General features: G+C 39.7%; 1 protein-coding gene and 1 long non-coding RNA gene across 10 annotated transcripts in view; one reads left to right on the forward strand and one right to left on the reverse strand.

Annotated features, from left to right (window-relative positions):
* The first annotated feature begins 219 nt into the window (after positions 1-219).
* Positions 220-8524, forward strand: LOC114155148 (uncharacterized). Its single transcript, XR_003597677.1, has 2 exons — positions 220-657; positions 2841-8524. It is a non-coding gene; the product is annotated as an uncharacterized LOC114155148 (long non-coding RNA).
* Positions 6903-27934, reverse strand: part of mef2cb (myocyte enhancer factor 2cb) — an 82854-nt gene continuing 61822 nt past the window's right edge. For 2 of the 9 annotated variants that reach the window (XM_028034893.1, XM_028034894.1), the window contains 7 exons: positions 23785-23928; positions 21078-21258; positions 20260-20307; positions 13709-13881; positions 11874-12003; positions 10058-10193; positions 6903-9769 (listed from right to left, as the gene is read on the reverse strand). In XM_028034893.1, coding sequence (XP_027890694.1) covers positions 9421-9769; positions 10058-10193; positions 11874-12003; positions 13709-13881; positions 20260-20307; positions 21078-21258; positions 23785-23928 — 1161 coding nt within the window. In that variant the 3' untranslated portion in view covers positions 6903-9420. Of the gene's footprint in view, positions 9770-10057; positions 10194-11873; positions 12004-13708; positions 13882-20259; positions 20308-21077; positions 21259-23463; positions 23602-23784; positions 23929-27934 lie in introns of all 9 variants that reach the window. The other 7 variants (XM_028034901.1, XM_028034898.1, XM_028034896.1 and 4 more) reach the window with 7 other exon arrangements.

A 27934-nucleotide genomic window follows, 5' to 3' on the forward strand; every position in this document is an offset into this window, starting at 1 on the left:
ATTTCTAATACAACTTCTCCCGAGCTTCCTTGCAAAAAAGAATTTGTTGAATTTTCACATTTTATCCTGGAAAATACCCATGTTAATAATAATAATAATAATAATAATAATAATAATAATAATAATAATAATAATAATAATAATAAATACCAAAACAAAGAGCTAATATTGTCTCATTTTCACCCTCCCCCCTCTTCTTTGCCTAATTGCAGGCGTATCCATTAGCATCCGCCGCCTGGATTCACGTTTTAGTTAAACTGCGAGGGCACGTTCAGTGACGTAGACGAGCATATCAGCTGCGTGCAGCCATATTTAAATACATCAAGGCAATTAGCCCATCAAAATATGCAAATCCCCCTCCTTACTACATTGCCAGTGCAGCACGGCCGCAGTCGGAGGATAATTTGTACACCCACTACAGCGTGCGTGTGTTTTTTAATGACTGCCGTTTTGAAAGAGCGACCACTGCGTTTGTTTTGTTCCAACAAGAAGGCATATAAAGCGAGCGGGACGGAAAGAGGAAGGCATGAAGAAGAGAAGAAGAAATGGAACCGGGAGACTGCTGCTGCTGCTGCTGCGTGGAAAAAACGCCCATGCGTAATGAGACCATCCGCGCCGACTATTCTATCTTAATTCCTCGACGCCGTTGGCTCTGGTGTGCGTATTGTTTTTCATATTGATGCATATTCAGTGCTTAGATTTGCATTGTATATATATAAATATATATATGGCTGACCTCTTTTGCATGAATATGACTATTCAATAGTATGCAATGTGGCGGCGATTAGTTTAATTTTAACCTTATTTTTGTTATTTATCCTGAAAAAGATGGTACAAATAGTGATGTGTGGTCTTCCAATCTAAAAAAAAGCGTCTCCGTGCAAATTGACGATGCATATGCAGCATGCATGAACAAAGAGCTTCCCGGTGGCTGGATAAACAATAGAAGGGGAGCAGAGGTAGCTCTGCCTTTTCTTTAGACAGACGCAGAAAACTGCACACTCTGTGCAAAAACTAATAACCCACAAAAAGTCCCGTGGTCAGACTGTAAAAAAAAAAAACAGCAGTGACGCAGCGTTGACATTTACGATCCAATTGCTCGGGCTGTCTAAAGCGTTGCCATGCACGCGCACACGGACGCCAGGGGAAGAGCGCGCAAATCCAAGTGCGGCATTTTATGAGAGAAAAGATCCAAAATAATAATTGTGTGTGATCTTAACATTTAGTATAATTGTTATTTTTGGGTTTTTTTTTTTTTTTTTTTACTTTTCTATATTTATGTTCTTCCCTCTTTAGTTTTTTTCCTCCTTGTCCCAATCGTATCTCATTTTGCATGTTTCCAGTCTTGTCTAAATTTACAAAACGCTCCAACTTACCTCCAGTTAACAAAAATCCGACGCTTCTGTAGCTCTGACTTGTCTGCTTTTAGCGACACCGTAGATCAACTTGATATAGGCCGCTTTTGATGGATGGAGTGTAAACTTTTCCTCTTGCTGCCATAGGCAGAAGCAGTCCCCCTGTAGGTTACTCCCCTTCCTCACTGAACCTTGCTCTTCAAATGCTCAAAAGCTCAGCACCAGTGGTCAGACAGACTGGCTCACGTAAACACCTCCAGAGCCACAGGAATCTGGATAACCCCACATGTGCAAAGAAAAATAAAAGCTTGTTTCTTGTTCTCAAATATTGTAGGAGCAGCTGATTCGAATGTCGCTTTATGGGAGTTTAAATTGAGAATTTGTTGTTTTAAAGCTAAAATAATCCCAACTTCAGATTAAGGCTGAAGGGGTTGTATTTTTTCTTTTCTTTCAAATTTTCTGGAATCGCCTACACAAGTCGAAGAAAAAAGCGTAATGATGGTGACAAATATTCAAGTAAGAAAACTGAACAAAGGCAACAATGTCAATTTCATTCAGTTGTTTAGCATTGGCTTGATAATGAGAGGCAGTTCAGGTCATTAAAACTTTACTATTTTTTGTAACAAGTCATTATTATCCCGCTAAATCTAAAAAGATACCACTAACTTGCATTTAAAGGAAATAAATGAGGATGTGAGCCTCCAAACTCTGCAATAGGTGCTGACATACAGAGGCAGACGGAACTAAATTCAAATATCCGCATCGAAAACGATTTTGTTGCAAAGTTATTAACACACCTATTGTTCGAACCGAGTTATTATTCCTTAAAGATGAGAGAGTGAATTTGAAAAAAAACAAAAAAAGATAAAATGACGCACTGCTTTAACAGATGCTCGTCTGAGTTTGAGAAAAAGAAACCAGACGCTATAATTTGACGTCTATTTAGGGTTTCTTTTTAAATAATAATTGAAAAAGAGAATAGTACGTGTGCGCACATTTACATTTGTAGGCGGTTTTTAATGTCTCAGTACATGAGCCTTCGGAGTAATCTGTGACACTGGGGAGAGCGTAGGACTCAGGATGTTGTTTTTCATTAAAATAAATGGTGTACTAAAATAGTCTAACTACTCAAATACAGTCAACCGACTATATTTGAGAAGAATACCTGAGATGGAGGAAATAATGTACACGAATAACCTTCACTCCTACCACCACAAAACCACACACACCTTTAGGATAACAGTCCATGAGCAATTCCAAAAATCACATTATTATTATTATTATTATTATTATTATTATTATTATTATTATTACTACTACTACTACTAATTAGTAGAATGGAGAGTATGCTTACAAATGACTTTCAAATTATCTGGGACTCTTGTTCATATTTCACTCTCAGCTTCTTCTCTAAGCATGTCTTGCTTTTACGTCTACCGTATGAAGCGCATAAAGTTTTTTTTTTTCTTTTTTTTTTTTTTTAAGTTCTTGGGAACATGCAACGCCTCTGGACGATGAAGATGACGACCATGAGGATTAAACAGGGTCGGCGTCGATGAAAATTACTAAATGGTGAATGGTGACATCTAGTGGTAAACTTGGAGAATGCGCTCTGTGGAGGAAGAGTAGTGGTTTACCAGCTTCCACGACTCGTGCAGCTTGAATAATCCTGACTGTTGATAGAAAAAGAAGAAATATTTAATGCATTCGTGCATTCGTCGTCTTAGCCCCAATTAGTTCATGATTTTTAGCTTTAAAAAGTTCACTCTGCTCTACCAATGAAGCAAGTAGGCGGAAGGTTGGGCAAATTAATGCGATTTGGATCGAGATGGACTTTGTTAGATGCGCGCGTCTTGTTCTTTGTAACAGTTAATTTTTAATTTTCGTAGTCTCTTAATAGTCGATTGATATTTTTTCCTTTGCGTCAGTGCTCGTCTTTGATAGACTCTGATCTACTCAATCGAATCCACCCGGTCCACGAATGACTCGATTTCGTTAAATTGCAGCAGCGAATTATATACAGCTCTGATAAAAGCTGCATTTTTTTTCTTAAAAAATTAAGAAACCACTTAAAATGATCGTTTTATCCGATTTTACTTTTTATGTGTGTTTGAGTAAAATGAACATTGTTCGTTTATTCTATAAACTACTGACAACGTGCCTCCGAAATTCCAAGCAAAAAATGTAGTATTTATTTGCAGAAAATGAGAAATGGTCAAAATAACGAAAGAGATGCATTGCTTTCAGACGTCAAATAATGCGAAGGAAAAACGTTCATATTCAATTAGAAAGAACAATACTAATGTTTTAACCCAGGAAGAGTTCAGAAATCATTATTTGGAATAACCATGAGGATTTCAATGCTGTTCAGAATGTTGAGATCATTTTACATTGCATTACATACTTACATGCAAATATGACGTGGAACAATAAACTATCCATTAAAACTGCACTTGAAATTAATTAATGCAATCATTTTGTCAGTAATATTTGTTGTGATTGTACTATTTAGCTTATTGGATTTTTAGCGACTTACTTTTTGTTCATGTTTAGATTATTTAGATAAATAATGAATGTTTTTTCTTTTTCCTGTCTGTCATTTTTGCTGCTTACATCAGTCTAATAGAAACTCAAATAGGCCACCAGCTAAATCTTTGCTGCGCTGCATGCACTATGTAGCTCGATTTGAAGTTCGAACTATTATGCAAAGACTCGAAAAATCAAACTAAATTGCGACACGACGTTATTTTTTAGAGCGTTCCAGCGGTTTAATGTGACCAATGGAAACCGATAAGGATTCACCAGCGATCAACACACGAAGTATACTGTAAAGATAATAATACATAGCGCTATAGCGCTATGTATTATTATCTTTCCCTTTAAAAAAAAAACAAGATTCATGAGAAAATGAATCTGTTTATGCGCACCACTGAGCATTTAATAACACAACTGAGATAATTCCAATGAATTGCAATTTATTAGTTTACTTGACATGAAATAGGATGAATAGAAACTGATAGATTTTGTACTTTGCGTTTTGTCTTTATATGCAATGAATGAAAAAAGACTTAGATAATGTTTAAAGCAAGTGGCGTATTTCCTTGTAGACGGAATTTGTTCAACCCTTGTTTATGAAGGGATGAACAAATAGAGACAGGGTCTAACATATCTTTGTTCTGTTTTATGTCTTTATTTCTAATATTTCATGTTTTCCCTTTTTCTTGTCACTGACGTAGCTGTAAGGTCATCCCATCAATCTAATCAGTTGTCCTGATTGGCCCAAATGTATTGTAAGATCACAAATACGCCATGAAGTGACGTCAACGTTGCAGGTTTTTCATAATGAAGCTATTTTTCAGCTAGGCCCTTTATTTTTTTATTTACCTATTACGAAAAGATGACTATCGACTTAACACGGCCCTACTTTGATGATTTTTTTAGTTGATTTATTAAGTCTTTTACTGTCTTTTTTAGTGCGTTCTTTCATCGTCATCACAGCAGTTTTGAACAGTTCTCTTTATTAGGCCTATTATAATGTAAGCTCAAAAAGCGCCATCCAATGACGTCAAAAATGGCAGATTTTTCACAATAAAGCCGTAGCGCAGCGAAACCTGTGAATTTACTTAATTTGTACAAGTCAAAAAAAGTAAAAAAAAAAAAGAAAATAGGAGAAACGTATAAGTGAATATTGGCATTTTTTTTAACCTATACTGTTTTCTGACTATATTGAAGATCAAATGAGCTCTACCAGCTTCTGTGAGTTTCCATGTGGTGATGAAACTAATTCTGAATATTGAAATAAAGTGTGGATTTTACGTTTTACCACTATTTAATATTAACCATCCTAATGACAAAGGTTCACCTAAAATTTATTATATTCTAGATTTTAGGGAATTGAGAGAAAATGAGAGCTGAAGGCTCAAGTGCATCTTATTTTCATTTGGTTTTCTTTTTTAAACTTTATTTCTTGAAGGACGTCTTGGTAACATTTTCACATTATTATTAAGCAACTCTCCGGATTATGCCTGTTCTATTTTAAGCTCACAAATGAGAAATACAGTAATTTGAAAATTATAGATATCCACAATAAGAACCCATATGAGCTAACCTCATTGATTGCTTTATTTTCAGCTATGTGTTGATCATTTGCATGAGCAAAAAACAATGGGAACAAATATCGAGATGACATATATTTCCCTGTATAATCGGTTATCTTTTATGCTTTAATATTTTCATTATTTTTATTTAGAATCCAATGAGCCAATCATGGTTTGAGCAACAGTTTGAGCAACACAAACTGTGTTCACTTTTTTCCATGTACTGTTTCTTCTACCTGATGGAGAACACGTGTCTGTTCTTTGATTTGCAAGATACCTTTTTCACTAATAAAATATATAACCACTGTAATTATAAGTGTGAGAAAAAATATATACGTTTTTCATTAAATTGTTTAATGTATGTTTAAATAAAAAGAAATGCAGTCTCTCTTTCCGTTGTTGAGTGTTAAGCAGTTGACATTGTTATTCAGAAAATCCCAGAGAATACTGTCTTATTGATGTGTTGTTCTAAATGGGACGAATAACTGCTTAGACAAGCATGTATAGAAACAAATCCAACACAATAAAATCACACTGAGTCACATCAGGATAACTAGGAAAGCCAGTAACTTTACTGAAATCTCTGCAAAATACAAATAGCCTTTCCCTCAAGCAGAGGAGACTTGGACTCCATCCCCACACGTTTTTTTTATTTTTTATTTTACTACATACAGCTGAAACAAGTCCCTTGAGTTACAGAGATGTGATTTAATTTAAAACCATCTTAGTCTCAAGTGGCGACAAAGGCCAGCTTATGCCGCTGAAAGCCGCTCTCTTGCGTTCCAGAAAAAAAACAAAAAAAACAAAACAAAAAACATTACTTCCCAACTTTCTCCCATTTTTTTCAGGTTTATACAAGCTACATTGATACTAAAGACTGACTTTGAAGTATTTTTTATTTTTATTTTTTTATACCATATTACACTTTAAAAAAATCTTTTTTTTTTTTACGTTTTGAGCACAACTTAAATAAACCACAAACACAGTGGAGCAACAAAGAGTCCTGTGTAAATGCCAGGACATTTAGCATTTGTAAGTTAATACACATGGCTGTACAGGTGTATGGTCTCCCCTTTGCACTGCAGGTTACTTTATCAAAAATCAGCTGAGGTACTGCTTAGGTCAATTTTGAGGTACCGACACTTACACCAGACGTGTTCAAATAAAAAGGCAACACTACAAATTTTCTCCGTCTTTGGTAAAAATTATTAAAACTAGAGCAGGGAGTAGTGACAGGTCTGGATGAATTTCTTGATTCTGAGCAAAAACCCAATTTTATTTTGCTAATATGAACCTTTTGCAATGCAATACACAGAGAGAGGAAAGAAAAGAAGAGCGATCAAACAGAGAAACTGTTCAAGCAGATTAACAAAAAAAACCCCAAAAAACAAAAAAACCTGAAGCTACACCCAACTAACTATGATTGAAATGTGAAAAAAACAATTGTACATTTGAGCAAATTCTTTTATTATCTTTTTTTCAATGCTTGCAAAAAAGAAAATGGATGTGAAAATAAAAGTTGATTTTACAATACAGAAATGCCACTGGCTTTGGTTTCTCCACACTTTATGCTGCCTGAAACATCATATTTATTTATTTTTCCAACTGTATTTTTTTTTGTTTGTTTTTTTTTGTATTGAAGTTTTAAAAAATAAAAGAAAGAACACCGTTACAGAGGCTCTGCCCCATTTGACTACACAGACTGTATACAGTAACAACATTGTGAACCTGCATGAAATATGCACACAGAAATAGTATAACACTTAAGTGACAGCAGATACGGGAGTGGGAGGCAGAGAGAGATATGTGGCTAGTTTCATTGTTTAAAATCAAAAGAAGAAAAAGAAAATCCAAAACAACTATTTATCTAAAATTAACAAATTGTGCTTTTCCCATACCAGCATGATCAGTTTCTTCCTTTTTGCTGAACTGTCAATGGCCTCAAGTGGAAATGCATTTTGAAGACTGGAACATGAGCGGAGACCGCAAGGAGAAGAATCAGCTGAGGTTGATAAATGATAATGATGATCAATGGGAATTCATCATGATGCATTTGCAAAGTTACATTAGGTAAATATGATTCGAAAGGAAACAGTCCAGTTCGGGTGAGCTTTGTCAAACATCTAGAACACACGATTGGAGAAGACCTGAGATTTCAATATAATGTCAAAACACTGCTTTATGAGATTATTGGGATTAAATTAGATCATTTTTAAATCCCTATGATTCATCTAAATTTATACAAACGCAACCAGTTTCCCATCATATGTATTTTTGTGTGAGATGAGCAGAATACATCAAGCCTTTTATTTCTATTCATCTCCAGTTTCAGTCTTCTGACATTTTCCACAAGCACACTGTTTTTGTGATTTTTTTTTTTTTTCAGCATTCAGCATTCAGGCCCCATGTCCTCTGTGTTGCACAAATCCAGCTGGTTTCTAAAGTTAGTCTAAATACAAACCCCTTCAACAGCACTGTTCAGAGTTCAAATGAAACAAAAACCAGACAACATGTGCAACTGCACATAGAAACTTCACTAAGAAACAAACAAAAAAAAATTATTATATATATTCATATATTAGAACGCTATACACAAGCATGTTAATTTCACAGATTTTTTTTAAAGATTCTTAATATTACCATTATTATATATAATAATTAGAAATACACGTTTAAAAACAAACCTCTACAAAGATAAAACAGTTCAGCAAAGCATTGGATCTCAATCTGTTTTTCATGGCTTAGGGCGTGAAAGCCCAATCATCCCCCCAACCCTCTCTCTTTCTCTGGGTGAACTATCCCTCTTTCATTAGCAAAGCTATCAAAAACACATTCTGGCTTATAGAAACTACAAAAAGCCACAAAATGCTTTGCATTGTATTCCTTTCATATGAAAATATAAGCAAGTGTATCGTACAATTGTTGTTTTTTTGTCATTTTTTTCGTCTTTTTTTTTTTTTTTTTTGTTCATCAATACTGAGAAGTTAATACTAGAACCCGAGTTTTCATGATTACACCAATGCAGCTCTTAGATCAAAGGGTGGTCCTCACTCCGTCCTCTAACCAGAGTCCAAAAAAAAAAAAAAAAAAAAATCAACACCTAGCATTGGGTTCCTGCATGTTTACCTGTACAATCCTTCAAATGTTGCATAATAGCTTTTTCATTTATTGAGTTCATAAATCTTGAAATGTCTGGCAACTTTTTAACCCCTTGCCTGCAACACCCCTCCCCCCACCTGTTAATCCACTATTTACATAAATACGTTGAACCTGCAACATGACATCATCTAATGTTAACACGTTTTTGCAAGGGAGGACTGCGGAGAAGGAGTATAAGCAATGAAACAGATACTGTACAAATGTACTTTTTGTCCAACTCAAGTGCAAGGTGTTTTTTTCCCTCCCCTCTGGACACACTCACTCTCATGTTAATCTTTTTTTTTTATTATTCATTTTTTGTTTCTAGTTAATGATACATCACTGAGGCAAATTGTAAGTACGTTGTTTTATGAGACGGAGTACCTGACTACTTCTTTTTATATGCTGATACACATAAATACGTGTAGATATATATGCATGTGATTCTTTTATCCACACACAATACATTTTATGCATAGTTCCCCAGCATAAATCCCCCATCCAAACCAACACCCGCCCCCCCAAAATCCCATTACAACACCCTCACTGGTTTATATAATGTAAATAAGTAAAGCACACACACACGCACGCACACATTTAACAAAAATAAGTAAATAATAATAATTAAAAAGAGAAAGAAATTACAAAACATTTTTTGAAAAGGGTTGTCCCTTTTCTTTCCTTCATCTTTAAAGAGATAAAAGGAGAGAGGCTGTGGGGTCGGGTGGTGCGTGACAAGGAAATGGGAGCTGACTTTGGGGGCATCGAAATGCTGCATTGTCAGGGTCTCCGGGCAACTTGGGGCACAGCCAGGGGTGTCGGCAGAGCTATCATGTCGCCCATCCCTCTGACAACCGCACCCGTTTGATGGAGGGGCTCTCTCGCTCATCCAGGGCAGCCCGGGCCAGTCCTAGGGGCGAGTGGAACTCATTCCTGTGCTCGTCGCGGTCACTGCCCTCGTGGGAGCTGCTACAACTGCTCAGGCTATCGACAGGGGAGCGTCCCGAGTCCTGGCGGGACTGGGGGTTCTGACTGGATGGCACCCCGCCGCCGTAGCCCCCTGGTGTGCTGCTGGTGCGATCTCTAGGAGGAGAAACAGGTTCGGACTTGATGTGCAGGCTTTGAGCAGAGGGCAGGGATAGATTTGAACCCTGACATAAGTGAGAGCTAGAGCAATTTCTGTTGGAAGGAAAAAGGAAAGGCAAAGGGGTTACAGAGTTACAGAGCAAGAGACAAGGTGATTGTAAAGTCAAGTCTGTACACACAAGCATGCAGTCAGCACTCCCGCGCGCACACATGTGAAAACAGTGAGGTGTCACTTATTGTTTGACCTAACAAGTGAAGATGTAGAACAGTGAAGAAGTCTTAGCGTGGCAACTCAAACAAAAATCTCTGTTAATTGTCTATGCGTTATCATGCATTTTCCCAAAAACACAAACACCTTAACAGTAAGTTTCCTGCACTCACCCGAGCTGGCTGAGGGCTGAATGCTGCATGTTCTGAAGATGCTGTTGCTGCCAGCCACTCATGGAGCCGAGGTGCAGGGAGCTGCCACTGTTGAAGCCAGACAACGAGGACAGGTCTGCACTGTTCAGGGAATACTCTGTACACAAACATACGAGGGAGAAAAGAAAGAGTAGGATGAAAACCACAAAAACTTAAAGTTGCAAAAAGTGAGCAGCTCCGGTAGAAAATGTGAAGCCTATTCCCTGACGATTAGTAGTGCTATAGCACCCTCTGCTGTTCAAAAGTTATATTACAACTGAACATTTGGAGAGCTTCAAAGTGTAACTTAATTCTGAAAATGTAAAATATTTTATTATTATGCAATTCTAAAAATAGGAATCAAATGTCATATACACATGCACATTAAGCACATAGGTACATTTCAGAATATTATTTCTGGTTATATTGATAAATGTGTCTCATAACTTATGAAAACTTGCTTCCCAGAAAATGATAATATTACATAAAATTAACACAGTGGCACAGTTGGTAGCACTGTTGCTTTGCAGCAAGAAGGTCCTGGGTTCGATTCCCAGCCCGGGGTCTTTCTGCATGCAGTTTGCATATTCTCCTTGTGAATGCGTGGGTTCTCTCCGGGTACTCCGGCTTCCTCCCACAGTCCAAAAACATGACTATTAGGTAAATTGGACTCTCTCTCTAATTTCTCCCTAGGTGTGAGTGTGTGTGTGCATGGTTGTTTGTCCTGTCTGTCTCTGTGTTGCCCTGCGACAGACTGGCGATCTGTCCAGGGTGAACCCTGCCTCTCACCAGGAACGTTAGCTGGAGATAAGCAGCAGCAGCCCTCCCATCCCCACTAGGGACCAGGGAGTTAGAAAATGGATGGATGGAACAAAAAAAATGCCTTTTTATTTTAAAAGGTTATGTCTGCATAATCTTACTGACTGACAATTGTACAACAGGCACTTATGCCATCCACATGGAAGGTAAACTATAAACGGTCATTACTGATGAAGCTCGCTGTTCAAATAGTGCTGTATCCAGGCATATGAAGAGGACATACAATAGAAGGAATATGGCCAGAAAAAGGCACACAAGCAGCATACAGTGTTAAAGAAATGTCCTTTCAAATTTGGGGGAGATTAACAAAGTGTGGACACAGGTGTATCTATTACATGGGCAACAGCAAAGTCGTCAGAATCATTTTACTAAAGAGAAGAAGTGCTGGACTGTTGCTCAGTGTTAATCTTTTCAGATGCAAGAAAATTCTTCATTTTATTTGGAAAATCACAGCAATGCAGTCTGAATGAAAAGTGAAGAGACACATACTGCTACATGTTAGAGGTCAAAGGGGAAGTTTCCACGAGTAATAATGATTTATAGAGATGTCAAATGCTGCTTTTGGTTCAGTGAGATTTATTGAGTTCAAAGTCAATGCAACTATCTACCAAGATTTTGTGCTTCAATCTGTTGAGAACTGTTTTAGAGATGCTGATTTGATTTTCCAGCAGTTGACACATGCCCACGCCGCCTTGCGTTAATTATCATGGTACGACTGTACCCGATTCAGCACCAGATCCACCTGATTTAAACCCTGGACAGAAATTACACCTCATACATACAGTATATACATATATACACTCCTGAGTTGTTCATTCTCAGGAGATTTATATATGTATGATAAAGTTTATGTTTTTAAATTTGAGTCATTTGACTAAAGTGTAAAGTAACTTAAGTAATATTAATAATGTAAAATAAACATTATTAGATAGTGTTACTGAAAAAAACAAGAGGAGAGGGAACACAGTGAAGTACTTACCGGTACCATAAGAGGTAGAGATGGCAGATGGGTAGCCGCCCATGCCTTGTCCTGGTAAAGTGGGAGTTGCTACTGAAACCACAGGAGTGGCCAGCGACTGAGCAGACTGCGAGTTGTTAATTCTCTGGTTCTGTGACAGAAATGGAAAAAGAAACAAGACACAAGAGAAGCTTGAGAGCATGAACTGAACTTCTGTGGGAAACAAAGAAAAAAAAAGTAGCCAACATTTTATCATGTGTAATTTCTTTCTCTATGCCAGCAGACGCTGAGAGATCAGATGTGGTACCAACTTCAGGGGAAATTAATCATTTGACAAGAGGCTCGGTTGAACTCTGCCAACCCCATCATTTACCTCTCTTTTTTTATTTTACAAGGGGCTGCTGTCGCTATAGTAACACCATGGGTTTCCATAGCAACGTATGGTGCCAACTGCAAGGGAAAGCCTTTCATGGAGGGAGAGGCAGAAAACAACAGAGGTTTGATGAAAAAAGGAAGTGTCTGGTGTTTTTTGTGTGGACATTTAGAGGTTTAAAATCTGTATGGAAGTTGTTTTTAACCCTCTGGAAGCTGGTAAAAGAAACACATGAAGAGTGAAGGGAGGAGGAGATACAGCTGGGCTTGTGGCAGTAAAGTGGTTGGGTTGTTTTTACTTAAACACACCACTGGATGGCACTATGCACCCTCACAATATGTCATCAGCAGAAATAGGGGGAAAAAGTTGGCCATTATAAGTTAGGAGTTGCTCTTCTTAAACAGAGAAAAGAAAAACATATCCCACAATAAAAGGTACAGCTGTTGGTATACTAAGGCACAATGTGCTCACTTGAACTACAGAGGTGGTTTATTATAATAAAAAACGGTTTTGACTACTTTGAGGTTGTCTCGTTTTCTAAATTTGAGTGGCAATCTGACTTACCAACAGCAGGTCAACATCCTCAGACTGATGGCATTGAAAGGGGAGGGTAATACATTCAAATTAGTGCACATGATTGAGCACATTAAGGGAGCTCATAGGGATGTAACTAAGTGAGGACTGAACCAATGAAACCAAAACTAATTGGGAAAAAAAGCATATACGTAAAAGCTAGTGAACCTGTACTAACTAAAACTAAAAACAGATTGAAAAGAGATGAGGCAAAACTGCCAGATCACACAGTTTAAGTGCCGGCGCGCAGAGACACAGCGGAATCTATGGTGGGTATCTGACAAAATATCAGTCTTGGGCCAAGTTTTTGAAAAGATTTGTCAAAAAGGTAAAGATATTGTTTTGAACAGGATTTCTGCAAACTTTAGGAGGTAAATTCCTTTAGAGACTCATTTAAAATTAAGACATATGAAAAACAAGTTAAATTAATTATTTACTTACTAAAAGCAAATTCAACAAACTAAACCGACAGCAGTAATTTTCTGCCAAAAAGCAAAATAATAAATAAAATAAAATAAAATAATAAAATAAAAAAGATAAATAAAAACAAGAAAAATACAAAAACCAAAGGAAGAGCCAATAAAAACACAAGCATATATAGAAATTTTACACATTTCTAAAGGTATTTTAAGATTTTTTTTCAGAAAATCTGGATGTATTTAAGACAGTTTAGGCCCTGAACTGATTTAAAACTTGTTTAGGACTTTTTTTTTTAGCTCTCTGCAGAAACCCTGTTCCCATAACAATAAATCAATCAACCCAAGTCTGATAAGAAGAGATAAAAGCAGCAATGAGAGAAAGAAAAAGAAAATAAACAATAAGAGACCCAGATACAGGTCATATCACATACAATGGGGAAAGCAGATGAGGAGAGAAAGGATGTCAAATGAAGGATGCAGAGATTACTCACAATGGAGGGCATGTTGTTCTTGGCCCCAGGGGGGATGAGCACGCGTAGGTCGGGTTTGCGGTTGTTCATGCCCAGGTTCATGGGTGGGGGGGACTTTGCCTGCATGTTCTTGTTCATTCCACCTGAGGAAACTAGCAGGCCAGGAGAGTTGCGGTGGTTCCCGTAGCCATTTCCTGACAGAACAAAACACACATGGAAAAACATTAAAAATGCTCCTTTTCTGACCTGATATTTAACAAAAACAATTGAGGTGTTGTCTTTTTAAACCTGTTTTGAAAAGTTTAGCAAAACTCTATCCCCTGCTGACTGTCATATGCCTAATTAGGGAATACATGAATTCATTTTCTCCCTTTAGTCACTTTTAGGTGTTTCTGTCTCCTTTCCCCAACCCTATGGTAAGAATTTTATTGGGACACTTATAGTAGACAGGGACTCATAGAAAAGTGCACCCACAGACCCACAGTCAAACAGATTATCACAACAGTAACAGTCATTTGTTAGGAAGTCATATGATGAACACACCCTTTACCTCAGTCACTGTCAACAAAGACTTTATGTCTCAGTCACAACGAATTAACCTAGTAAAAACATCTAATTATGGGTCACAAGACCACAGAAGAATGAGGTCAATAAATAAATCAAAATAAAGCAGAACTAAGCCATCGTTCCGCACAAAAAAACTACTCTGTTGCTGCTTAAGATCCACTTTCTCCTACACAAGAAAAATGGTGGGGTGAAATCCTACCAACATCATTAAAAAAGTCTGAGCGTAGAGAACACTGCCAGGCAACAGAGTCTTTGTTTCTAACTTCGTACCGTGGGCTGTTTTTCCCCTTACTTCCCCATTCGATCTTCCAAAGGGGTAGAACGCAGGGCGCAGTGTGGACGTTCCCACTTGAAAGACGGGCAGGAATTATACGTTAGACATAAATGAATTTCCTAATCATATACTCCGGGGGAAAAATGAGACGCAGATGTCTTCCTGGGCAATTTCCCTCGCTGATCTTTGTTTAATTTGAGAGCGAGGTTTGTTTTTTTTTTGTTGTTGTTTGGAAATGAAAAGTCTCAAAAGCTCAATTTGAACAATTTGAAGAGTAAACGGCCGCTGGCGGTGAGAGAAAACGAGGCCGGCAAGAAAACAAGAAAAACAGCATGTCGCTCTTGGTGTGAGTGTCATTGCTGAAAAGTGTGATTTATAAGCATGTTTAAGCTTTTGTTAACATTAAGTTTTTGTGCCATTTTGTGTATGTTTTATAATAATTTTTTGTAGGCAGTTCGGCTTGTGTGTAAATCTGGAGACCTTCTTATAAATGGCACATGTAATATTTTGTAAAATGTTTCACTCCCCTTGAATCTTTCCACATTTTGTCATGTTACACAACAAGATAAAACATATTTTCTTGTGATTTAATGTACAGTTCATAAATGCTTTAACAATGAAAAGTTTATAAATTATGGAATACATTAATAATAAGCTCCAGTGAGTCGATTCTAGAGTGTAAAACCAGCACGTTTTTGGCTGTATTTCTTGACCAGCTTTGCACATATACAGATTATTGCCCATTCTTAACAGCAGAATAGCTCAAGCTTAGTCGCATTAGATAGAGAGCATCTGTGAGCATCTTGAGTCTTGCCACAGATTAGATTTAGATCTGTGCTTCCAACGGGCAAGCATACAAATATGCTTTCATTTAAAGTATTATCTTGCAGCACCTGCATTGATGTTTAGCGCTGTTGTCTTGCTGGAAAGAGAACATCCTCATCACCCTAAGATTTTCTTGCAGGAATGCCCTGTATTTAGCTCCATCCATCTTCTAATAACTTTTGCAAACTCTTCTGTTCCCACTGAATAAAAGCATTCCCACAATATGAGTTTGCCACCATCGTTTTCCTTAGCAGTGATGTAGTGTTCAGGCTGATGTGCAAAGATAGTTTTCCATCACAAAGTGGTTTTCATGAAAGTCACAAAGTACTATTTAGCTCTGATCTGAAAAGTGCACCTTTTTTTTACACTTTAGCTGTATTCCACACATGACCTGTGGAAAACTACAAACAAGACGTCTTACATCCTTTTTGTCTTTCCGCTTTAGAATGACTATATGTGAGGACTGCATGACAAAAACTTGCCCTGTTGACAGATTCTTCCACCTGAGGTGTGGATCTCTGCAGCTCCACAAGGGGTAACAAAGGTCTCTTGACTCCTTCTCTGAATAATGCTTTTCTCATCTGGCTCGCCAGTTGACGTGGACAGTAGTTGTGCCATAATCCTTTCATTTTCAGATGATGGATTGAACACTGCACTGTGAGATGTTGAAAGCTTGGAACATTTATAATCTAAAACTGCTTCAAAACTCTCCACAAGGTCATTTCTGACCTGCTGTGTTCCTTAGTCTTCGTGATGCTGTCTGTTCACAGAATAGCTGGTTTCATGCTGACATTAAATTACAGACAGGTAGTCTATTTACTAAATAGGTTACTTCTGGGACTTTATTTTGGCCAATTACTAAGGATCTCACAGATACTACACACATCGAATAAAATAAATTGAAATTTGTGGTTGGAACGTGACAAATTTACAAAGCCCTATAAGCACAAGTTGCCCAGCATGGCATAAGGGTGCTTCCAGGCCTTGCATATGATTGCACATGTGTTTTTGTGTCGGACCCCTCTTAGCCCCAATGTCTTTCTCACACTTGTAAAGAGGCAGCTGCCTCTTCAGCCCTGCCGCTTTCTCATTCTCATGGCGGGCCCTTTATGAGACTGAGTGGGTGCATGTGGAGATGGATGAATGAGACCTCACTCGCACACAAAGCACACCACGCAACACATACACATATACTTTGGTAAATAACCCAGCAGGAAGTACATCAGTGTTTCTCTACAGATGAGTAAAATAGACGCCACACTGTAGAGAGACGTTAATACACACTTTGGTCAAGAAGACATGGATTTCATCACGGTGCCAGTTAATCAGACATCTGTGTGTTCCCGCCCTGTAGAGATGGCTGCAGTCCAGTCAATTATATGCTGGATGACTGTAATCATGAGTGGCAGAGGCCAGTCCTTAAGCACTTCAAAAGTAAAATCACCGACCAATTACACTAATGAAGCAAGAACTGTGACTCAAATCTCTCTATTCTGCAGCTGTTTTGAGGGTGGTAGCATTCAACATAGACTGAATCCCTACATCAGCTGAAGACATGATATCCAGAGTTCATTTCTATCCTCCTCCTCCTACTCCTTTTATGCTACTTTGCAAACCGGAGCTGCACGCAGGCTGGCGTCACCTATTTAGAGGAAGTACCAAAATTGAATACAGCTTATCAAGTAGCCCCTGTTTTTCTGTTGCTATGTTAGACATTCAGACTGAGCACAAAATCTGATCTGAGATTGAGATAAACAGCTTCATGCTATTTCTGCTATTTATAAGTGTGCATGTGTGGGGGTCAACTTTAATTTAGCTCTATGGCTACATAGGGCATGTGTTTGACAAGGCCCCTCCAGTGTCTTCATTCACCCTTTTCTTTCCCTCTTACACACGTCGCTCACGCTCACACACACAAAAAAAGAGAGGTGTGGTTAAACTCTTGTACATTTAACTGTTACTGAACAAATTTCTGATGTCCTGTTGTGGTCTAACAGGCGTGCTCCATTCTATTCCCCATGCTCACACACTCTTCCGTTGCGGTTTGGCCAAATGTGCATTCAACCCCGAATTCTCCAACTGAACCAAGGTGTCACATTCAAGCTCACAATTTGCACAGTTGGTGCAAGGTGCTGCTCAGACCGAGGAAAGACATTGTTTAAGCAGTTGAAGGCCACTTTTTGCCAGTTACCATGTGCAGTCTACTATTCATCCAGCTCCACGTGTAACAGACTTAAGGGAGTGAATGGTGTATGATAAAGTTGGGAGGTAAGAAGAGAGATTCTTGCAGAACTTTAGTGAGGAGGGTGCTGATTGGAATGTGGATCATGGGTAATTAGTTTTGCTCATGGCAGTCGTTAGGATCTCACAAGCTGGGGCCTTAAGCCGGAGTTCTGCTCAACGGGTCTCTTACTCTCCTGTTCTGTCCCTTTCACCACCTCGTACTCTCTCCCAGCCGGCTAAGGGAATGACAGATTGAAAATATACTGCATAAATAAGCAAACATGCACATGTGCACCCCCACCGCCTGCAATATTTCCATAGAAAAGACATGATGACTAAGCCTTTCAGTGACATGCCCCATTTACACTAGACTAGAATTACCTGGGGACCTTTAGTGATTTTGAATACACCCCCACATCTGGGTTTCATGTACCATATTTGCACAAGATGAGAAAAAAGGGTGTTTTGGTTAACATTGCAAGTCAATTCTCCAAAGAATTGGTCCCAGATATGATTGAAACAGTGTTTTACAACTAGTCTTGCAAAGAAACTGAACTCTTGCAGAAAGTGCCACAAAGCGGGTGTTTACGTGCATATCTGAAAGGCATCCATCTAAAAGGTTTTGGTTTCATATAGACATATCTAAGACAGTGCAAATGTGAATTTTGCTTATTTAAACACAGTGAAAAGATCACGGGCATCAAAAGGCTCTTTATGGTGCAACAGTGTTTGAAACACCTTGACTGCCCTGCAAAAGTATTCATGCTCCTTCGAAAGTGTTGACATTTTTCAACCATATGCAATTTTATTGGGATTTTATGTGATAAACCAACACAGTTGCAAGTCTTTTGGGGTATGTCGCTAGCAGCTTTGAACAGCTAAAGATGGAAGATTTTGATTTTTCTTGGTAAAATAGCTCAAACCCATGTAGGCTGAATAGGTTTAATATGTGGTCATACATTTTCTTACCAGATTGTCAAGAAAATTTAGGTCTGGACTTTAACTGGTCCATTCTTACACACACTTTCTTCTAAATCACCTAAGCTGTGGATCTCTGTAGATCCTCCAGAGCATGGGCCTCTTGTCTGCTTCTCTGAATAATTCTCTCCATGCCATTTTGCCTGTTTAGATGGAAAGTCGCAACATAGTAATTTTGTAGCTGACCCATAGTCTTTTTGTATTTTGAATAATCATCTGAACAGTGCTCCGTAAAATGTTCAAAACTTGGGATTTAGTTTAATAACCTAACACTGCTTTAAGCATTTCCATAACTTTATTCCTGGCCCATCTGTCACATCCCTTGATCTAAATGAAATTGTTTGTTCACTAATATTCTCTAGAAAAGTTGTATTTTTGCTGAGAATAAATTAAACAGCAAGTGACTTGGGAAGGCATTCCTTGTACAATTTTATTTTAGGCATACAAGTAAAGGAGACTGAGTACTAAAGCACATTTTTTTATTTTAATTGGAATCAATAAATTGAACAGTTATTCTTCTACTTCACAATTATGCACAACTTTCTGGCGGTATGTCAAATAAAATCCCAATAAAATACATTAAAGCTTCCGGTTATAAGGTGACAAAAGGAGACAAAGTTCAAGCGGCATGAATACTTAAGAAAGGGACTGTAACTCTAATGAAGTTCGTAGGAACATCATTAAAACGGGTGACCAAGTTAGTAGAACACTTCCATCTGTGTTCCCCTACTGTTTTTCATTCGCACACATGCTTCCACCATCAGTGGATATTTATCACCGGGGTCTCCCCCCTCCAACCCTACCAAGACACTCTTTCTACCCCCCTTTACCCTCACTCAAATGAGATTTAAGAGAGTACTGAATGGAATCTTTCAGCTTCAACATGACCCTCTCTCTCCACGTTGTGTTTTTCACGGCTGCTGAGCGACGCAGAGCCCTTCACAGAGTTCCTCTGTTCCCCCCCAGTGAAGGCAACACAAAGGCTGCGTTTGAGGCACGCACTGCGGAACGCCGTCAATGGAACGTACGCCACAACAAATGGCCCTGTTGTTGCGCGCACTCGTGTTTGTTGTGTGCGACGGGTGACCAGACAGAGAGCCAGGCGTTGACCCCTGATGGCAGGGCCTTGGGAGTGTGTGTTAGACAAGGCTACCCAGCTGTGCCCGACCAACGCCCCCAATTCCCCATTTTTACACTCAGGACTGCAAGCCGTAAAATTTAACCATTGAAATGGGAGTCCCTTTCCTATAAACTTGAGCTGATCATGTCCTTGGGGGCACACTGGTGGACAAACAAAACCTCATAAGATTTCATCAACATGCTTCTCCACTGGCATTGCTTAATAAATTAAGATTTATTTTACAGAAATAATAAACTTCGTTCTTTTGAAAACGTAAAATGTAACCAGAGATTCAGGGCCTAGCTTCTGCATACGGTGCAATTTTTAGCTTCTGTTTCCCCCCCACTTGTTTTACCATTTTATAGCTGAAAGCGGGCAGGATGTGTCACAGCCGAGGCACTGAGCAAACATTCCCATATGAACTTCACGACCACTAACTTCAACACATCATGGACCAAATCTTCACTTGGGTTTGGGTTAGTGTTAGTCATGCGTTTTATGGCCCCAAGTGGGTGAGTGGGTGACATAGATGTGTGTTTGTGTGTCTGCAAGCAGACATGTGTGAGAAGAGGAGGCCATTCTTACCAGCACTGGTGCCTGCGCCAGTGGTGAGGTCAGCACCCATGAGGCCACCTGTAAGATGAAATAACGAGCAAAGCAGAGGAGAAAAAACCATTAGAGGATAGACACCCACACAGCATCCATTCCGCCTCCCTGTCTCTCCCACTTTAATCACAACGTGTGTCGGTCCGACGCGAGAAGCAAGGCTTCCTCCCACTTAAACCCTTAGCACACTGAGCAACTGGACGACACTGCGGATGCACGAAGGTGCTGTCCAAGAAAAATGACACATTATTATTTTTAAAACATGCGAGGTGGAAGAGTGGGAGGGTTGAGAATGTTTTTTGCTCTGGATGCGGTGAGCGCCAAAGCTCATATTTAGTTTGTGCTCTGCGTTTCAGACATCCAGTCGTAATGACAGGGTTGAGGGTGTGGGCAACAGCCTTTTGGGCTACAGGGACAGAAAAAGGACTTTGGACAACAATAACAAACCAACAGGCTCAACTGCTTATAAGTAGCACCAGAGTCTCACAATAAATAACTGTGGGTTGGGATTTAATATTGTTTTACATCATTTTGCTGTTACCTTTGACAAAACAGTGAAGCAGGGAATATGTGATTATATGTGGGAGGGAAAAAAAAACTCCAGCTTCATTCACCGCCTTTAGGTGGAACATTGTGGGTAGCTGTCATGAATTAAATTACACGTTTTGATGTGTCTGGCTCTATTAGCATGACAGACAAGTTCACACGCATGCTCGAAAAGACAGACAGATGGGATAACCGCATGCTTTGGGGTCGGGGGGGGTGCATGGGTGCACATGGGGCACTACCTGCGTTACCTGCACTGGGGGGTCTATGTGTCACGCCTGGAGACATGCTGTTTCTCTGTAGACCATGGTGTGCTAGTGGCAACAGATTGTGGTTGCCTAGGGACCCGCCAGGATGGCTGTAGATTAAATTGTTCTGGTTGCTTGTGGGGATAGAGACGGGCATGTCGTAGTTCGATGGGGGCACAGCCTGCTGGGAAAGAGATGAGAAAAATAAATAAAAATGACAAAGATTAGACTAAAGGTAACAACCATTCAGGTGAGTAAATGAAAGATTAGGGCTTTTAGTAAAGAGTGGATAAAAAGAGACAGAATGATGATTCAGAAACACTCCAGGAGTGCAGAATAAAGACAGAATTGCTGAAGAGTACAGATGACATAAAAAGACATCAAATTTCAAAAGGGATGAATGTGAAAAAAGAAAAAAAAAGTGGACGGGACATGTACAGAAAATTTTAAAAATCCAAACAAGAGAGCAGTAAAGAAAGAATAAGTAGGACTAGAAAAGATTGTCAACAAAGAACAAAGAATTCTCTTGTTAGTAACTCTGGCCATGGAAACCCTTTAGCATTTCGGTTTGATTTAGCATGACTTAGCATCTAAACAAAAAATTCCTAAGAATGGCATGACTGAAAACATTTTGTTTTACTTTCCCACATCTTGAGATCAGAAACGGACTCATGACTGATCTGAGTATTTTTATGGACTATTACAAAATAGCCCAAAATAAATTCTATGAGTTACCTGGATAAAGAAATGGCATTTGGCATTTTTCCTAAGAAGGCCAAAATAAAATATAATAGATTTACCTTCTAAATAGTAGTTCCTGAATGTGTTTTCTTTTAGATGAAATTAAGAATTATTTTCCTTTCTGCGTCACTGAGCCGACACCAGGTGTTTAAACGGTTGGCGCAGATCAGCCAGCAGCTCAATCAGGAACACGAGTCAAGCTAACCCGACAGCCCTGAGGCATCCAGTTTGTCATATTTATTGTGTCATTTGGCAGAACCTTGGGAGTGCCCTGGAAGTGGTTGATCCTTTATGTTAGCTTTAGGAAGTAGAAAATAGGCCTCTAAATTACTGCCATGTGTCTTCTAGTTGCGGCGGGAGTGTATCGTGAGAGCATCGGCCTGCTGTACATGGAAACCGGCTTGGTGCCTTACCATTGCCTCAACTTCTATGATATTTTTCCCTCTACATTGCTATGGACAAATATTATTCCAACATACAAACAATGGTTATTTCTACCATTTTTCATTGTGAGCTTTTGTACGCTTCACTGTAACTGCCAATCCAGTCACCCGCCCAGTCCGCCATTTCTTCCACTTTAGAGTCCTCACTGGACTTTCAGAGCTTATCATTGCCTTCTTTGTAGTGGGAGCTGTCTATGTCCCCCATTACTGGGAGCAAAGGGCCCCGTTTGTGAACTGTCTTCTAGCTGGTGCCATCCTTCCTGTTTTCACTCATCTTCCTCCCTTGCCTTTCCCCACAGCTCCCCCACCCCCTGCCAACAGTCCCCTGCAATCCAGAGGCCCAGTGCTTGGCAGCCGCTCTGACCACACGCTGAACTGCCACTTGTTGTGTGCAGAGTCCACCCTTCAACTCAGCAACCCCTGCCTTTTTTCTAACCACATCGCCTCCTGCTCCACGTGGGCTAGATATTACTGTTCTCCTCTTACTAATATGCTGTGGAATTATGTCTCTCTATGCAAGTGCCAAAGAGCTAACCATTCCAATATGGCACATTCTGAATGAGGAACAGGGGTCAGTTTAAATGGAAAAGAAGACCCTATTCTGTGGTTTGTGTCAGCTTACTTTGCAAAATTAACATCATAAATCTTGCAGACGCTACCTTGACATGTGTCCACTAAGAAGCCCTCAATAATTTCAGGTTTGTGAAGAACATGGAACATCTGCTACAGTTTCTCTGCCATGCTGCCTGCCACCTCCCCCCACCACTGCTCCCTCTAACCCCAAACCCCTGATGTTGCAGGTGACTGAGCGCTGTTTTGGTGCAGGCAGCAAAAGGACAAACACATGCACACCACACTCCCCCCGGGACACAGGCAACAGTAGTGCGGGCGGAATGAGTTCAAGGTGGGAAAGTCAGATAATTTTTTTTTTTTCTTGAGAGAAAGTCTGCAATTAATAGAGGAAAACGCCTGTGAGCTGCGGTCACTCTTCTGTCAGATTAGAGGGCTGTTCCTCAAATGTAAGCAAGCAAGTTTAAAGAACTGTAATTTCTTCATTGTAAATAAACACTGTAATCGCACTTTGAGCTTACTCTCACTCTCTTTGTGCAATTAGTCCAGTTAAAAACAACTGTGGTTAGCTGGGTTAGCTCAACAGTTGCCATTGAAAAGCTGCTGAGCGAAGGGGTTGCTCCCTCAGTACTTACAGGGATCTTATGAGTTTTTATCATGTGATCAAACTCCTCATTAATCTGTTTGTATTTCTCCTCAGTGCGTGGAGTGAGGATGAGAGCAGACTCGAGCTCCGGGCTCTCACTGCCCTTGTTCTCCTTCTTGTTCAATGCCTGGCCAGGTTCCACAATCACAGAAAAAGGAGGTGGGGGAAACATGAAGACATGAAGGTACGGAATGATGGCGGGGACATGGAGATGAAGAGACAGACACAGGGGGAGAAAAAAAACAGGGACAAGGGGAGAGAGGAAAAGAAAGGTGAGAGCAAGGCTCTGGGGTTAATGACAAGTACTTACACACAGTCTCTGTCTGCTGATCATCAGATCAATGTCCTCGTTTATTTTCCTGTACTTGTCCTCGGACTCGGGGCTGTGGCCCACCGAGTCATCTGCATCTGGGTCTGGGCTGTCACAGCCGTTTAGGCCCTTCTTTCTCAACGTCTGAAATCAGAGCAGTTGCACAACATAGTTGAAGGGGTTTTTGGGTAGGTAGCCAAGGATCCCAATTAAAATACCTTAGCCTTTATTTTTATTTTAAAAAATGAACTGTTAAAGTACATTTGTTGTTTTAAAGAACTGCTCCATGACAAGTGTATTTTTTTTTTTACCATTTTGGAAATCTCTAACCTGTTAACATTGAGAGAAAGAGCATTAGTTGTTTTTTAAACACGCTTACATTCAACTTACCATTCAGAATGGCACAGATATTTTAATCACAAGCGACAGCACAATGCCACATATAATCATAGACTTGAAGAATTAAAAATAGTACAAGACTTTGAAAAAAACCCAAAACAATAAAGAGGAGGTGTGGGGTTGTGGTATTCAATGCCTTGTAAATGTAGAAATCTTTTACTGCAATTACAGCTGCAACTACTTTATGGTATGTCTCTTTGAACTTGACACTAACATTTTTGCCCTTTCTTCTTCACAGCACAGCTCAGTCATAACGTTGATTTATTTCCCTTAGGATAATCCTGTATTTACATGGGAACCGGCTTGGTGCATTGCCTCAACTTCTATGATCTTTATTCCTTCTACATTCCCATTCCCTTGTGAAGACAAAAATCCACATACCATAATGCTGCCACCACCATGTTTCACCAATGGGGATGTTGTGGAAACCTGACTTTCTAGAGCTTTCTTTCAGCAGTAATAGATCATAGCTTGTACTTGTATAACACTTTATCAAGTGCAGAGGACCCCAAAGTGCTTTACACACAATCAGTCTTTCAGCCATTCACGCACACATGGGTGAATTACACGCCGATTGTGGTAAGACACATTGAGGCCACAGCTGTGCTGGGGCAGTCTGACATGACATGTTGTTATGCACTGGTGCCATCAGGCCCACCAGCAATCTCAAGAACCCGAGTGAGACAGACAGCATTGGGATTGAACCAGCAATCCACCGGTTATAGGACGGACTCCACCACCGTCGCCACCATCAACCAACAATAATAGCCTTATTCTCATTACTTTCCATAAAGAACAGATTTGTGGAATGCACAACTATAATAATTGCATGATTAAATTACACACAATTGGCCTCATTTCACTAATAAGGTGATGTCTGAAGGCTGTCAGTTGTACTTTAGACCTGTCAAAGTAAAGGAGGTGGATACACATGTACACTGGGGTATGGGTGGTGTAATAAACATTACAATTCATCACTTCACTTTATTAGTCTGTTACAAAAATAACAGTAACATCACAAAACTGCTACTTCAAGGCAGTATATATGTGCTATAAGGAAGGCAGTTTCTTGTTTTGGCCACCTGATGGCCACCTGCCCCTATTAGAGTGGGCAGCAAAACAGCAGAAAACCACTCACTGGCTTACCACTCCCTCTAACTGGAGGAGCAACTAAGACAAAGAAAGCTTTAAAGGAGGTGAGGGAGAGCCACATCTGTCCTTTTTTTTCTTTTAAAGAAATTGTTGACATCCTCAACAACAAAGATGAGTTTCACAGTACATTACTTTGCATGATAGCATGAGAGTCTGCCTGCCTTGCAACGATAGGTGCTGTGTTCATTTGCCTCGCAAAGTGGGGAGACAAAGACAGAGCAGGAGAGCAGAAAAGTACAGTAGCTGACAGTTACAGATCTCATCAAAGACACCCCCTCCTCCCACTCTTCTCCATCCACCCCCCTTTCCATTCCCTCTCTCCTTCTGGCTTTAATAAAGGGAGATTAGTCTACAGGAGGAATATCATGGGCCTGCTCCTGTCTGTGCAGTCGTTGCTTCGCACCGCGCTCTCCTACTTTCATCTGAAGCTCCATATCAGACAGACGTAATTAAATTTACTTTAGCACACCCTGTATTTGATGCTGATCAAGTGTGTGTATGTATGTGGGAGGGGAAAGAAGGGGAATGAATCTGTGTTTGCGTGTGCAGGGGTGGGTGTGTGAGAGTAGGTGTTTGAGTCAAGCAAAAGAAAAAAAAAAAGAAAGAAAGAAAAAGCGACCGAGCAGGAGAAAGGAAAGGAGATGGATGCTAAGATAAGTTAATCTCTGTGAACTTCTTCCTCTCATTTGTTTCTCTCCGCCAGTTCTCACTCACAGAAGCGATACAAGTGCGAGCAACTCCATCACAAGCAGCTGCAGAAATGACAGGAGTGATCTGCCTGCTTAGAAAACAAATAACAATCCAGTTATCTCTTATGTCAGCACAACAAAGGCCTGTTTAGAGTGTGGTTTTAGTGAACTTAGAGGGCCGCTTTTGTGTGTGTGTGAGATAACTGTTTGATTCTTGAAGCGTCTCGTGGCTGAGGCATCTACTGTAAGTGTGTCAACATTTGCTGGCTCTCCGAATCCTCCCTCGGCCCCTAGAGTGGAAATCTGGAATTCTGAATTTAAAAGCGTCTCTCATATCTTTTGACAGTCTTCAGGAAATCACACCAAACAAATCAGCTGAGGCGATACAGAAGACCTGCAGTGAATCAGGCCCTCTTGCTCTATTAGAGCACTCTACGCAGAAAGAACAAAGGGGTGACAGAGGTTCAGCACGCTGCATTCTTGTTTATAAGAAAAGGCGTCAGATGTAAAAAAGTTTCGATTTCTCCTGCCGAGCTTCCTCCGTGATCTTGGCAATGCATCACATCATGCTGACAAGAGCTGAACCGCTGGCCTTTCCTTGGTTCACATGAGAACACACGCAAGTACCAGTAACTTTTCTTCCCACCAGCACAGATTTCCACCTACTGCCACCAGCGTGGAGAGCACTAGGGATTCAATTCCATTCTTGGAGAAACAGCAGTGTAGCGAAGCGGGAGGACGAGAGCAAAGGCTGGGCCAAAAGTGTCACCCATATGGGGTAACTGAGCTGGCTGTCCTGCAGAGGGTTGGGCAATGGTTGCATTGGGTGTCGATGGAGTGCAGGCGGCCAGGACAGGAGTGTTACATGACTACGAAGCATGTGGCCTAGGCTTAGCTCTCCAGCAGGACTCGACATATTTAGGGTAGGGATCAAGGATGCTATGTCACCTATCCCAGTTATGCTCACCTGTTCAGTGGCATCACATCTGTTGCCAAAGACTGACAAACAGCCCAGCAACCAATAGGATCATCTGTAGCCATAAATGGACCTCTCACTCTTGTAGCCTTCTTTTGCCATCCTATGCTTTTTAATGTTATTTTCTAACTTGTTCATATGTTTTATTTATTTATCTATTTTTTTATTTTAAGGAGACTTCAATTCTTGTTAGGGGGTAAGAGTTACTTATTAATTTGACAAGGCAACAAACAAAAATAACTTATTACTTATAAGTGTATGGTCGAACAACCTCTCACTAAAATGGAGTCCTCAGGGAATGTTGGGCCAGTATTAGATTCTACAAGTATATTTTATGATAACCACTTTATGATACTGTAGTTGCATAGTATCAAAGTATTTACCCACTTTTTTATTCTAAACAGAAATGCAGCAATAGTTCAAATTGCTGCTAAAACAATGTAAAGACAGTATTCTTATACAATAGTTAAGAAAGTCACTATCAATTGGACATTTTTCTTTGATTGCCTCTGTTTGACTGGTTAAATAATGACAAATCAGATTTTTTTTTTCCTCCGGTCATTAAACACTTTTGAAAACAGTCAAAAACTGGGAACTTCCAACCAAAAGAAAACTCTCGGATGGACTATCCTGTAAACCAAAGACAGGAAGTGAACCAATGAGAGAGGCAACATGTCGAATTGTGTGTTGCTTCGCTTACTGTTCATACTTGGCAACATCTTGTAGAAGAACATCTTGGTTAGAACACCATGATAAAAGCAGAAACACCAGGTCTGTAAATATTTGGCATTCTGCCACTGCATGTTTTTTGTTGTGAACAAGCTGAGGGGGGTGTTTCTGCTTTTGGTTAGTACTAGTTTGGTTAGTGCTAGTTTTTAGTAATGCCAGATATTGGCAGATATTGTAACTGCAAGGTGCTGTAAAAATATTTTGA

The sequence above is a fragment of the Xiphophorus couchianus genome, chromosome 12 (genome assembly GCF_001444195.1).
Source record: "Xiphophorus couchianus chromosome 12, X_couchianus-1.0, whole genome shotgun sequence".
Taxonomy (NCBI): Eukaryota; Metazoa; Chordata; class Actinopteri; order Cyprinodontiformes; family Poeciliidae; genus Xiphophorus; species Xiphophorus couchianus.